The sequence below is a fragment of the Salmo salar genome, chromosome ssa02, assembly GCF_905237065.1.
Source record: "Salmo salar chromosome ssa02, Ssal_v3.1, whole genome shotgun sequence".
In the NCBI taxonomy this organism is placed as follows: Eukaryota; Metazoa; Chordata; class Actinopteri; order Salmoniformes; family Salmonidae; genus Salmo; species Salmo salar.
The window spans coordinates 88200423-88214610 of record NC_059443.1 but is presented as its reverse complement, the minus strand read 5'-3'; the positions used below and the strand labels follow the sequence as shown (position 1 = coordinate 88214610).

The window sequence follows — 14188 nt, the reverse complement described above, 5'->3', positions numbered from 1 at the left end:
TTGTTCTCAGATCCCCTAAGAACCGTAGGGTTCTTGGTCAATGAAAAACAGCCCCAAAAGGTTCTTCAAAGAACTTGTTAGAAGGTGGGTTCATCGAGGAACCTCCGTTGTTGCTGGACTTCTTCCGGAAACTTCGCAATTACAACTGAAAGCGATGGTGACAAGTTTGGATGCGACAACAGTTAGTTGGGTTGATGTTTGGCTCTGAATATGTCTCGAAATCATTTATTATAATAATATAACATACTAATAATGAATAACGAAGACAATGATGGTTTTCTGTGAATATCTTCCATAACGTTACTATAGCTAATTAACGTAAAAATTAGAAAGCCGGGTTTGACCGTCGGCGTTGTATGAGCTACAGTACAGTACCGTTAGCTAGCTAGCTAACGTTATGTCCTAACTAGGCACAACTAGGTTTGGATTATTTCCTCAACTATATTCTTTCCCATATATTGTATATCGTTTCCATGAAGACAACATGGCTTTACACTCATTAATGTAAGTTTCCAATCTAGAGCAGTTCTCACTTTTGTGATAATGAACTAGCTAACGTTAGCTTCGTTAACTAACTAACTAACTAACTAAGGACGGTGACCTGTCCAGACGAGATGTTACAACGAACTGAATCGTCAATGGAGGTCTTCCTCTTTATATAGCCTGCTACAGCATGCAATACTATTAACTCACAAGGGGGCATAACGTTACATGGACAATACTATCCCATTTTGGAAACGTTACATGTACAATACTATCCAATTTTGGAAACGATACATGTACAATACTATCCCATTTTGGAAACGTTACATGAACAATACTACCCCATTTTGGAAACGTTACATGTACAATACTACCCCATTTTGGAAACGTTACATGTACAATACTATCCAATTTTGGAAACGTTACATGTCCGCCCCCTTGTGGAGGGAAATTAATATCTTAGATGGTAGCTGTAGATGGGATTCAAATGCATAATGGTACTAATACAGTGTCTAGACTACCTCTTTTGTATAAATGCCCTTCAGAATCCCAACACAGTATTGCCACGCAGCAAAATGTTGCATATAATCTTTCAAGCCAGCCTGAGAAATTATTGAACAATTTATGTACAAAGATATCTTGAAATGTGATATTAGGCCTGTATGGCAGTACTGTTACTGTATGGCAGTACTGTATTGGCTAGTGCTTTCTCCAATATGTTATTCTATTTTACATTGAATGTCGATGCCATTTATCTTTCAATATTTATTTAATATATATATATTAATGCTTGTAAGACTATTCTTTGACACATTTTCTCTTCCTTTGAAATTCTTATAGGACAGAACATGGACACAATGCAATTGGGATCAAGAAGAATGTACAGATATGTTGTAGGACAGCTGCATTTGAAGTGTACATTTAACCTACATAGCAGTCAATACAAACTGAAATCTATTAGCGTACAAATGTGTGCAAATTATCTTCTCAGAAATGAATCAAGTCCATGGAATGGATATAGACAAGAGAATAAAGACTATCAGAGGTAGAGAATCAAGGCAGGGGTGAGGACATCATCCTGCTATTTTGACAGTCCCTGAAGGACAATACAGAAGAGGGATTTGCTCTTATTCCTTCCCTTTCTCTAATGTCTTTTGTAATAAAATTGGCAAGTGTAGTAAGATCATTGCTTTACTTTACTAGGACTGGAGACCACAGCAGCGATTCTGCTCTTGCCCTACCTCTTCAATGAGGACCCGAGTGGCCTTTATGTCCGTGACAAGGTATGTCTATACACCAATCATCTGTTTCTTCATTAACATAGGTGTACATGCTTATATACAACTACAGCTGAACATTTGTTATGTTCTTTGTTAATTGTTTGTTTATTAATCTTTTCTTACTTTTGTTGACACAGATTTCACGGCTCTTCACTCCTTTACTGCACATCGGTGGAAATCCATTTCACCAAGAGATTGAAATCCCGCTGGCCTTTGATGGGGAGAACATCCAGGCCCTCGAGGACGTCCCCATGGGACTTGGGGCTCTGCTATGACTGGATTTTTATTTTCTGTAAAATTTCCCCAAAATGCCAGAAGAACAATTATGTTGTTAAGTTACTGTGTTCTGGGGATAATAGAAGTTGGGCCGAAGTTACCAGGGCCGGTCATAAAGATGGAAAACTTCCTAACATAACTAAGCGGATACGATATACACACTAAAGCTGAAAAATCTGTATTTAGCATCAGTCTACAATGTTGTTAGTTTACCTATGATTCATTTTTAATTATGTTTTTATTGTACATCATTATTATTATTTGTTTTTAAATGTCATGAAAATCACCATACAAAGTAAATGTATTATTTATTATGGTCTGACATGTCTGCAGAAATGTTGCAATTTGGTAATGTGTTTTGTTTGATAAATTGTTTTGTTAATATTAATTCACATTTGTGGTGCCACAAAATAAACAATGAATTATTTAAATCAATATTGTCAATATTGTTATTATTAAAATGTGTTTTTATAATGCATGGAGGGTGGACAGGGAGTTAAAAAAATTAACCCCAAAAGGTTCTTTGAGGAACCATGATAAGGGGTTCTTCAAAGAACTTAGAGGTTCCCACAAAATGTTCTTCAAATAACTTTTAGGGGTTCCCCCACAGTTTCAATTTGAAGAACCCCTACAGGATACTCCAGGAACCTTGACTTTTTAGAGTCTATATTGATAAAAGTCACCTTGTCCGAGAGACATTTACATAGTTACCTTGGCTCACTCTAACTTTATGGAAAAAAGTTTATTCAATAAATCTAGCAACTCCTCTCATACTGGGAAGAACCCCCCCAGGCCTTAAGGGCAGTTTTATTTCAAATGTAGTACCCGGATGGAGAAAGTCCAATAAGCGTTTTATAGTTTCATCCAACTGCCCAGACTTTGTAGACTGTTTAATAATGCTTAAACCTCATCTTTATCAAATTATCCATTAAAGATTCCAACTCAAAACCTACGTTCATCTACATATGGGTTGTTTAAATTGTATCTAATTATATTTCCAGTATTACTTCATCAAATCTCGAGTAATCATTATACACACATACAATTCATCATATTTTCATATATTTACAGAATCCATATAAAACGTAAGAAATTCTCAGGTACTCACAACAACTATTCCATTTGCTTTTTCAAGGACTCTCCACAGCTACGAAGCAGCTCTCCAAACATCCTCCCAGCGGAACCAAAACATATACGTTTGTTTCCCGGACAATGACCGGATCGTCAACGGTTCTCTAACCTCCCAGAGACCACAGCAAAATCAAGCCTCCCAGGAATTATAGACCTTCCGCTGCTTTCTAAATTATCATCCCGCTCTCAATACCACCCCGCGATATTCTATGATTGGCAGTGAAGGAACGGAACCTCAAGATAACGTTATATCAAAGATAATTATCCAAATGTCAATCATCTGATTAAGCATATTTCTATATGAGGAACTATAGATCTATCTCTATGAGGAACGATAGATCTATCTCTATGAGGAACGATAGATCTATTTCTATGAGGAACGATAGATCTATCTCTATGAGGAACTATAGATCTATCTCTATGAGGAACTATAGATCTATCTCTATGAGGAACTATAGATCTATCTCTATGAGGAACTATAGATCTATCGCTATGAGGAACTATAGATCTATCGCTATGAGGAACTATAGATCTATCTCAATGAGGAACTATAGATCTATCTCAATGAGGAACTATAGATCTCTGTGAGAAACTATAGATCTCTAGGAGGAACTATAGATATCTATGAGGAACTACAGATCTCTGTGAGTAACTATAGATCTCTAGGAGAAACTATAGATCTCTAGGAGAAACTATAGATCTCTAGGAGAAACTATAGATCTCTAGGAGAAACTATAGATCTCTAGGAGAAACTATAGATCTCTGTGTGGAACTATAGATCTCTGTGAGGAACTATAGATCTCTAGGAGGAACTATAGATCTCTGTGATGAACTATAGATTTCTGTGAGGAACTATAGATCTCTAGGAGAAACTATAGATCTCTAGGAGGAACTATAGATCTCTAGGAGGAACTATAGATCTCTAGGAGGAACTATAGATCTCTAGGAGGAACTATAGATCTCTAGGAGGAACTATAGATCTCTGTGAGGAACTACAGATCTCTGTTACTATCCAAACTTCAGATTAAGACACAGTCACACAACTCTCATATCACAGTCACACAATGCTATTCCCAAACATACCTAATCAATTAGTTGTTTTTCAACAATATTTTAACCCGCAGGAATATTTTCTCATTTCTATCTCATAGTTCCTAGGATAATGAAACAAATACATTTACATCTTTCAATACTTCTAAAATGGGGTACAGGTTTAAAACAATTACAGATGCACCTTACTATCTTATACTATATCATAAATGGTCTTAACTAGTAAACACAGATTCTAGTTTTCATCCAGTTTGCACAGATAGCTGACTCAGCCTCAGATTCTGACTGGGCCCTGTTTACACCTCCACACAGGAATACACACTCAGAGCCTACTGACTGGGCCCTGTTTACACCTCAGCTTGACATCTGAGTGCGAGCTACAGCCCACCATGCGCAGACTGACTGGTTATGGTGGTGAACAGCTCCCAGTAAAAGGCACATGCACTTTCAAATGCAAATACAAAGAAAGTGACATGATGTTGGACTTTTACGTTGTTGACACTAGAGCACCTGCAGTGCTAGGTCTTAAAGCATGTTTAGACATGGACCTCATCAAGCTAGCTTTATCAGTAACAGCACCAGTAGAGACAGAAAATGTACTGGAGGAGTTTGCTGATGTCTTTACAGGAATAGGATTATTCCCAGGAGAATGTACCATTCACCTTGACCCAGACGCAACCCCTGTGGTCTACCCACCGAGAAAGATTCCCCTTGCTCTCCGTGCCTGTCTGAAGAAAGAGTTGGAGAGCATGGAGCAATCTGACATAGTCACCAAGGTTACAGAACCGACTGACTGGGTAAACGCGTTAGTGGTGGTGGAGAAACCACGCACAGGCAAGCTCCGAGTATGCCTCGACCCAAGAGACTTGAACAAGGCTATCAAACGGCCCCATTACCCTTTACCGACGCTAGATGGTATCACGCACAAGCTAGCGGGAGCACGCTACTTCAGTGTCATGGACGCTAGATCAGGCTACTGGGCTATCAAGCTCACAGAAGAGTCATCTAAGCTCACAACATTCAACACACCGTTTGGACGCTACAGGTTCCGTCGCCTGCCTTTTGGGATTATCTCAGCCCAAGACGAGTTTCAGCGAAAGATTGACGAAGTATATGAAGGCCTCGACGGAGTTGTGGCAATTGTGGACGACATCCTTGTTTATGGTCGAACCAAAGAGGAGCACGACCGAAACCTCCGCGCGATGCTGCAAAGGTCCCGCGAGAGAGGAGTCCGGCTCAACCCCGAGAAGAGCACAGTCAGCGCTACAGAGGTCAGCTACTTCGGACATCTTCTCACAGCGAATGGAATCAAGCCAGATCCACAGAAGATCTCAGCCATAAAAGAAATGGAGCCACCAAAGAACCGTGCAGAGCTGGAAACAGTGCTTGGCATGGTCAACTACTTAGCCAAGTTCGCACCCAGCCTCTCCAATGCTAATGCACCCCTGCGTCAACTGCTAAAGCAGTCCAGTGAGTTTCTTTGGGACAAGCAACACGACATTGCTTTCCAGAATGTGAAAGACTTGATCACGAGAGAACCAGGACCAATCCTTGCCTACTACGACCCAAACAAAGAGCTCAGACTCCAAGTGGACGCGTCGAAGTATGGACTAGGTGCAGTGCTACTGCAAGAAGGAAAGCCCATCGGCTACGCTTCCAAATCTCTCACAGACTGTGAAATCAACTACGCCCAAATCGAAAAGGAGCTCTATGCCATTCTGTTCGGATGTAAACGTTTCCATCAGTACGTATATGGACGACAAGTCATTGTGGAATCCGACCACAAGCCCCTTGAGTCAATCATGAGGAAACCACTAGCTGCAGCCCCGCCAAGGCTACAGAGAATGATCCTTCAACTACAAAATACGACTTCACAATCACTCACCGTCCAGGCAAAGACATCCCTGTCGCAGACACACTCTCCAGGAAGTTTCTTACCTACAAGGACAGCAGCCTCAGTGAGGGCATGGACATGCAAGTGCACACTGTGTACAGCAACTTACCAGTTAGTGACACGAAACTGAAGGAGATCCAAGCTGAAACAGACAAGGACTCACAACTCACACAGCTGAGGAAAGTCATACAGGATGGATGGCCTGAGGAGAGGAGAAAATGCCCTCAGAGCGTCTCAGAATTCTGGAACCATCGTGATGAACTATCACAGATCAACGGAATCATTTTCAAAGGAGAGAAAATCATTATTCCTACCAGTCTCAGAGAAGAGATTTTGACAAAGATCCATGCTGGACACATGGGCATGGAAAAGTGCAAACAGAGAGCACGGGACATTTTGTTTTGGCCTGGAATGTGCAAACAAATAGAGGACATTGTTGGTAGATGCACCATCTGTCTTGAAAGACGCCCCTCAAACACCAAAGAGCCAATGTTACCTCACTGTATCCCAGACCGACCCTGGCAGGTTGTGGCAACCGATCTGTTCACCTGGAACAACGAGGACTACATCGTAACAGTGGACTACTACAGCAGATACTTCGAACTCGACAAGCTTCACAGCACCACATCTGCAGCTGTGATACACAAGCTGAAAGCAGCCTTCGCCAGGCATGGCATTGTAGAGACTTTAATATCTGACAATGGGCCCTGTTACAAATCAAATGAGTTTGAATCCTTCACAAAAGCATGGGAGTTCACACATGTCACCACAAGCCCACATTACCCTCAAAGTAATGGCCTTGCTGAAAAATCTGTGCAGATTGCTAAATCACTCATGGACAAAGCAAAAGCAGACAAGAGAGACCCCTACCTCAGTCTCCTTGAATACCGCAACACTCCAGTTGACAATTTCAAATCACCAGCCCAGCTGTTGATGAGCCGCAGACTTCGCTCAACCCTTCCCAGCACCAACCAGCAGCTGCAACCTGAGGTCGTCAGCTACAAGGAAATGCATGAAAAACGTGCACAGAGACAACAACAACAAAAGCGATACTACGACAGGTCAGCTAGACCACTGCCACCACTGATCGGCGGAGAGTCAGTTAGAATCCAGGAGCATGGCCTCTGGAAACCAGCAGTCGTCATCCAGCCAGCTGACACTGAACGTTCATATCACGTCCGCACAGCAGAAGGAGCAGTGTACCGCCGCAATCGTCGTCACTTACTGAACACAAAAGAACAACACACTGATGAGATGAACTGTTCCCCTGAAAGAGAACGTGATGGACTAAACACACACACAGCACAACATACACCACACTTACCTGCAACACCACAAGAGCTGTTGACTGACACAGAAGCATGCTCAACATCATATCGCACAAGGTCAGGAAGAGAGGTCAAGCCCAGAGCTGTCCTCGACCTATGAAATGTCAAAGGGTGTAGGCGGATCGCTGCCCTAAAAGAGTTCCAGACTGTAAACTTGTTATTGAAAGTTGACTTGACATGCTTTGGTATTGTATTTGTTTGAAATGTTAAGATGTAATTTCTACAGTGAAGCTGAGTTGCTGAGAATCCCTTGTTTGAAAAGTAACAGTATGTTGGATCATTGTTTCAGAGTCTATGTTGATTCAGTTGGTGTAGTATGCAATATAAATGGTTACTTACCTTGAGTTCAAACTACAGAGCATGTATCCAAAAGAAAAGCTTAGAATATGTAAAACATTTGTATTTTGTTTAAAAGAAGGGGGATGTAATATTCATATGTGAATACATGCTGAGTTATGGTTGGATGCATTTTGCCGCCGTGTCATACTGTGCGGTGATTGGTTGGGACCACCCAGACGGTTGGGTCGTGGGCAGTTGATCGTGGTTGGAGATAGGCTAACATGGAGTTGTAACTAGTTAATAAAGAGTTATGTTAAGAAACATCCTGTGGTTCTGCGTTTTATTATTTTGTACAAAGTGTACAAAACAAAACAACCTCCACACAGGAATACACACTCAGAGCCTACTGACTGGGCCCTGTTTACACCTCCACACAGGAATACACACTCAGAGCCTACGAGGATTTTCTAAAAACTCCACTTTGCGTGCTTCGCTCACCTCTTTCTTTTTTAACAACGTTCGAGATGTGGTATCCACTCGGCTCGCTGCCTCTCAGATCAAAGGTTGGTCCATCTGCTCCGTTCCCGAAGTGTGATCTCCCTGTGATCCCAAGTTAGAGGGATCCCTGGTGCACCATTTACCCGGGTCGTCAGGAGCAGTCACCAAGTGAAGATTCACATCCCCAAATGTGGTTGTTATTTTCATTAATATCCAATGAGGTGAGACAAACTTATCACACAAGTCAGAGTTATTCTTAAACTATCTTTATTCACTTATAAGGCAGCAGGTCAATACAACGTACACATATAAAGTGAATCAATTGAGTGCTCTATGATAAATGATGGCTGGTCGACGAATCACCCCCAGATGATTCGTTGAGAGCCCCGAGACAAAAGTACAAAGGTATTTTAAAGCCAAGATACACCCCTTTCAACCTACATGACAAACAACAGATGAATAGAACGGGTAACAAGGTTAAGATTTGTATGAAAGATAGTTATAATTCTCAGCAGACAGTATCTGCTGTAAAAACAGTACTCTTTGTGTAGAGACCAGGGTCTGGCCCTTGGGTCATCTCTCCCTGGTACCATATAGAACAGAAACATTAACTCATGCTCTGGAATGCAGTCTCTTTGGGTTTTATCACCCAAAAGACATTGTAAATCTCCTGTCAGTGTTTTCTCCCAGAGGCCCATCCTCAGTAGAACACAGACACAATAGTTATAAGAACCCTCTATTCTGTTGCATAAAACAACCATTTGATGCAATAAAAGTATAATAACATAATCTTGCAATTTTGCTCTCACAGTGTCCACTGAAAGTTGACTAGTAACAACAACTGGGACCTAAAAGACACCCACCATGAGACCCACTAAATCTGCCCAAAAAGAGGCAAACAAAAGAAAAACCCACAACAAACTTAAAGACAGGAAGTGGAGCAACTAAAGGTGTTGACTCTCCACATCCATCAAGACAACTGGAGCACTGGGCCAGACACTCTTAAATAGAACCTGGACCAGCTCAGGTGAAACACCTTCCCACTAACGAGATGGACAAGCCAGCACAGGTGTAACACATACTGACTAACGAGGTGACTCCAATCAGTGCGTCCTACGTGCTAACGAGCTAGACGTGCTAACGAGCTAGACGTGCTAACGAGCTAGACGTGCTAACGAGCTAGACGTGCTAACGAGCTAGACGTGCTAAAGTCCAACCTCAAAACATAAGATGGAAAAACCAAAACGACTAACACCTTAAGAGAATGCTTACCATCAACAGAAAACAACTTCCATTTCACATTAAAATCAACTACAATGCTTCACCTTCACCAATATAAACATGGTGTCTACTGGCTGTCAACAAATAAAAACAAGAACATTTTTTTCCCCCCACTAGCTTCTAGAACTCTCGTCTTATTAAAACTCACTAGCTTCTAGAACTCTCGTCCCCTTGGAACGAGCCCAAACGAAACTCAGCTCCATTACGAAAAACATGCCGTCAAAATAAACTGTGATCATGGCAATGCACTGGCTAAACGCAAAACACAAAACTTCTTGACTGCCCACCCTTGAGACAATCAGAAACCAAGTTGTCCTCACCACGGACATGTCTGATTTCAAGAGGAAACTCCTGCAATATCCGTAGTAACTTTCCACCTCACTGCAGAGCTTCTCTCTCTTTTCAGGGTTCACTAGATAGGCATGTTGTTGGATTGGGGCCCAGTCTCCAATGTCATGCTCTAGTACATTTGGTTTGGCACATCTGAGAATGAACCCTGATATTCTAAAAGCAGGGCAACAATGTCAATATAATTGTACCAAAAAACTGTCCGTTGGTTGCATTAATAATAATCATTACTAAATGTTACATGAAATGTAAATATGAAATATTTGGTTGCATAGTCTACTTTCAACAGCTTTTCAATGACATGTTGCTAGGTGGGATAGCCCCAATGTCAAAACACAGTTTTAACATGTCCAAATCAATAACCAATATGCAGAAACAGTTTGTGATATAGTGAAAACCTAAACATAAAATGTGCTATGAACACAAACATCTGCCACAATAATCATATTACTTGTAATTTTTTAAACAAGCACCTTATAAACTGCACAAGCACCAAAAACACTTGTTTTAACGAGTAGCAATAAATCACTGATATCCATTAGGGTGGAAATCAGGTTGTACGTGCTGTTGAAACTAGCACAACGAAACACATGGAAATGGGAGATATATTTTACCTCACTGGTTAGAGGACAACCTGCAGAAGACAGTCAGCTACATTATGGAGTGATGCATTTAAATGTAGGGGTCGCTGAACAAAGGAACACAACAGTTATTTGTCATCACTCATTAATATCATGTTGAAATCAATTGCAGAGGGGAGATGAGGTTGCACGTCCCGTTAAAACTAACAGCTCAAAAACCACACGGAATCTGGGAATAATGTGTACATCACTGGTTAGAGGACAACTTGTAGAAAACAGATCGCTACATATTGAAGTGTTGCATTTTGATTCAAGTTGGTCATCAATGTGGTAAGTGTAACGAAACACTATTTTTGTTAGTCACTTTTTGTTAAATCACATAAATAGTACTCTTCCATTTCAGAGCCTGGATTTTCCCCCTGAGGCTAATATCCATATCATGCTGAAATCAATAGAACAGGGGCAAACGTTTAGGGTTCTACATTGTGACATCATTAAAATACTGCTACTACAATGTTAAAACATTCTAGATTGTGACATTAATTCATTGATATCATGAAACAACTCCATGTATTTTCTGATGTTTATTCAGAGATCTTTTATCAGATTATCTCTGGTCACGCTGATCACAGCTGAGGTTTCTCTGTATGTGTTAAATGGTGTGTAGTCTGCTTGCTAGACATAGTAAAACTCTTCCCACTTTGAGCACAGCTATAAGATTTCTCTCCTGTGTGTGTTTTCTCTGGTGTGACATCAGGATGGTTGACTGAGTAAAACTCTTCCCACATTGAGTACAGCTATAAGGTTTCAATCCTGTGTGTTCTCTGGTGTATAGTTAGATAGCTAGACTTAGTAAAACTCTTCCCACATTGAGTACAGCTAAAAGGTTTATCTCCTGTGTGTGTTCTCTGGTGTTTAGTCAGACAGCTTGATGCAGTAAAGCTCTTCCCACATTGAGCACAGCTATAAGGTTTATCTCCTGTGTGTGTTCTCTGGTGTATAGTCAGACTGCTAGATGTAGCAAAACTCTTGCCACATTCATCACAGCTATACGATTTCTCTCCTGTGTGTGTTCTCTGGTGTACAGTCAGATGGCTAGACGCAGTAAAGCTCTTCCCACATTGAGTACAGCTATAAGGTTTCTCTCCTGTGTGTGTTCTCTGATGCTTAGTCAGACAGCTAGAAGCAGTAAAGCTCTTCCCACATTGAGCACAGCTATAAGGTTTCTCTCCTGTGTGGATTCTCTGATGAATTTTAATGCCTGCTGATGAGGTGAATCTCTTCCCACAATCAGAGCAGCGGTGAGTTCTCTTCCCTGTGGATCTCTGCTGGTGTTTCTTGAGGTGTTCTGATCTGGAGAGACTCTTCTCTGTCTTGTCAGCATCATGAGGTTGTTGAGGCTCCCCAGAGGATCCGCGATAGTCCCGTCTCTCTCCTGTGTGAACAAAGTCAGACAAATCCACTGTTTATTTGAGGTAAAAGGTGATGCCCAGATCGTACCCATGAAGTTGTACAACAATTGACGTCTGTGAAATTATTTGACAATTAAGACAGTCAACTTAGCAACAATCATATTTTGTCTTGTTTTCACATTAGTAATAACTAGAAATAAGTTATTAAAGTTATTGAAACTCTAAGCAGTGTGCCAGATGACTTTTGGTCTCCAAAATAGGCCCCTTTCTGTGTTTGCTAAAATTGCAGCACGAGGGCAATGCACACACAATTTGATTGCAGAAACACCTCCACTATTGTCTTCACATGAGCAACAATAGTCATATTTAGTCTTGTTTTCACATTATTAGTAACATCGATGATTGCAGGCTAGAAATAAGTTAAAGTTGTTGAAACCCTAAGCAGTGTGCCAGACGACTTTTGGTCTCCAATATAGGCCCCTTTCTGTGTTTGCTAAAATTGCGGCACGAGGGCAATTTGGTTGTAGAAACTCCTCCCTGCTAATGAGGAAACCGATAGTTATGGATGTAGTATATCTGGTAATGAGGAAACCACTAGTTAGGGATGTAGTATATCTTGTAATGAGGAAACCACTAGTTATGGATGTAGTATATCTGGTAATGAGGAAACCGCTAGTTATGGATGTAGTATATCTGGTAATGAGGAAACCACTAGTTATGGATGTAGTATATCTGGTAATGAGGAAACCACTAGTTATGGCTGTAGTATATCTGGTCATGAGGAAACCACTAGTTATGGATGTAGTATATCTGGTAATGAGGAAACCACTAGTTATGGATGTAGTATATCTGGTAATGAGGAAACCGCTAGTTATGAATATAGTATATCTGGTAATGAGGAAACCACTAGTTATGGATGTAGTATATCTGGTAATGAGGAAACCACTGGTTATGGATGTAGTGTTACGTTCCCCAGTTTCTGTGTTGTAGTTTGTGTTTCAGGTAATGGCTTCCTGAAGTTCTCCAAGCAGCTGATTGGTCGGCCCCATTGCTGATTGGAGAGCTGACCCCGCCCCCTCGTCAAGACGCAGCTGTCTCCAATTAACAACCCCACCTAAAGCTATATAAGCCAGTGTTCTGTTGAAAGAGAGAGATCATTGCAGGGAGAAATTTATGAGAGAGGAGGTTGATGGCAGAGGGTGATATATGTTGGTTGTTTCTCAAAGAGAATTTGGTATGTACTTAGTTAGTTGTTGCTGAGAAACCTTATTATGTTCTGTGTTCATTTGTTGCTCAGAGAGAGAGAGCTTCTTTAATGTCCTGAGTTTTTCTCAGTTTAGTTGTGAAATTGTTTGTTATTCTGTTTCCTTTGTTTCCCAGGGAGGAAGGGGAAGGCACCTAGGGAGTGCTTAGGCAAGAGGCCCGCGGGCATACATATACTTGTAGTAATTTGTCTATGCACACTAGGAAAGACCTGGGCGGACTATCCCCTGTATTTTGGTTTGTGCACCAGGTGGTGCTAGTTAGGTAAGTAGTGGGTAGGCAGGTAAGGTAGGAGCGGGGGCTTTGATATTTACTTTCTTTGCTTTGGTTCTGTCCAGCCCTTTTTCCCCAAACTTACCATGTGAAGGAATAAATTCCCAGTAAACGGTATTCTCTGCCTTTTTGGTCATCCTTGCTCACACCTACACTTCCATACCTTTGTCACACCACGGAGAGTTAAGTTGTAGCAGGGTGTTGCGTTCCCTCTTTCTAGAGGCGTGCGTAACATAATGGGGGCTCATCCGGGATTCCATTAAACCCACCGAACCCTGCTGCACTGAGCTCTCTGTGATTTGTGATTGAGGTGTGATGGTAGGTTGTGAGTTTGGGTGACTAGTTTAGTTTGTGTGTGTTCAGTGGACTTCTGTGTACAAGATGGCTGCCTCAGCCATCTCCAAGTTTTTTGAAGCGCCCTCTATTGATTCTTTGGTGAGGTTTTGGAAAGCAGACCTTTTAGCTGTCGCTGACCATTATGGATTTGTTATCCCTGAGAAAGCCCTAAAGGCTGAGCTTTTGGTGCTAGTCAGGGAGGGTTTAGTGAGAGAACACATTCTTTCATTGAAAGATGATGAGAGGGAGGCTTCAGGAGAGGAGACGGGTAGACCTTCCGATGCCAAGTCGGCGGACAGGGCGGAGGAAGGGGTTGCTCGTACCCCCTTTACATTGCCCCGATTCGATCCTTTATCTTCTGCTTCAGGTCATTCAGGCGGGACCGCTAGGCTGAAGGTGAGGCTGGCCCGGTTAGAAATGGAGCAAAAAGATAGAGACAGATGAATTTTGATCTTGAAATTACGAGAATGGAAAT

The 14188-nt window shown here is 41.5% G+C and overlaps 2 protein-coding genes across 2 annotated transcripts in view; one reads left to right on the top strand and one right to left on the bottom strand.

Moving 5' to 3' along the window:
- LOC106606985 (zinc finger protein 850-like) overlaps nt 1–14188 on the top strand; it is an 898172-nt gene that overhangs the window by 67620 nt on the left and 816364 nt on the right. The gene's annotated exons all lie outside the window — the stretch shown is intronic.
- On the bottom strand, nt 10588–13775 carry LOC123738739 (gastrula zinc finger protein XlCGF71.1-like). The gene is made up of 3 exons (XM_045713492.1): nt 13756–13775; nt 13463–13540; nt 10588–11848 (listed from the first exon to the last, which is right to left on the bottom strand). The coding sequence occupies exons 1-3, from the start codon at nt 13773–13775 to the stop codon at nt 11227–11229; spliced, it is 720 nt and encodes a 239-aa protein (XP_045569448.1). The 3' UTR covers nt 10588–11226.

Excerpts from the sequence above, each read along its gene's own strand:
- LOC123738739 (XM_045713492.1), bottom strand. The coding sequence starts at position 13,775 with ATGGCTGAGGCAGCCATCTT. Across the intron at positions 13,541-13,755 it reads ATGGCTGAGGCAGCCATCTT|GTATGGAAGTGTAGGTGTGA; the intron begins GTACACAGAAGT and ends GGTGTGACAAAG. Across the intron at positions 11,849-13,462 it reads GGAATTTATTCCTTCACATG|TCGCGGATCCTCTGGGGAGC; the intron begins GTAAGTTTGGGG and ends GAGACGGGACTA.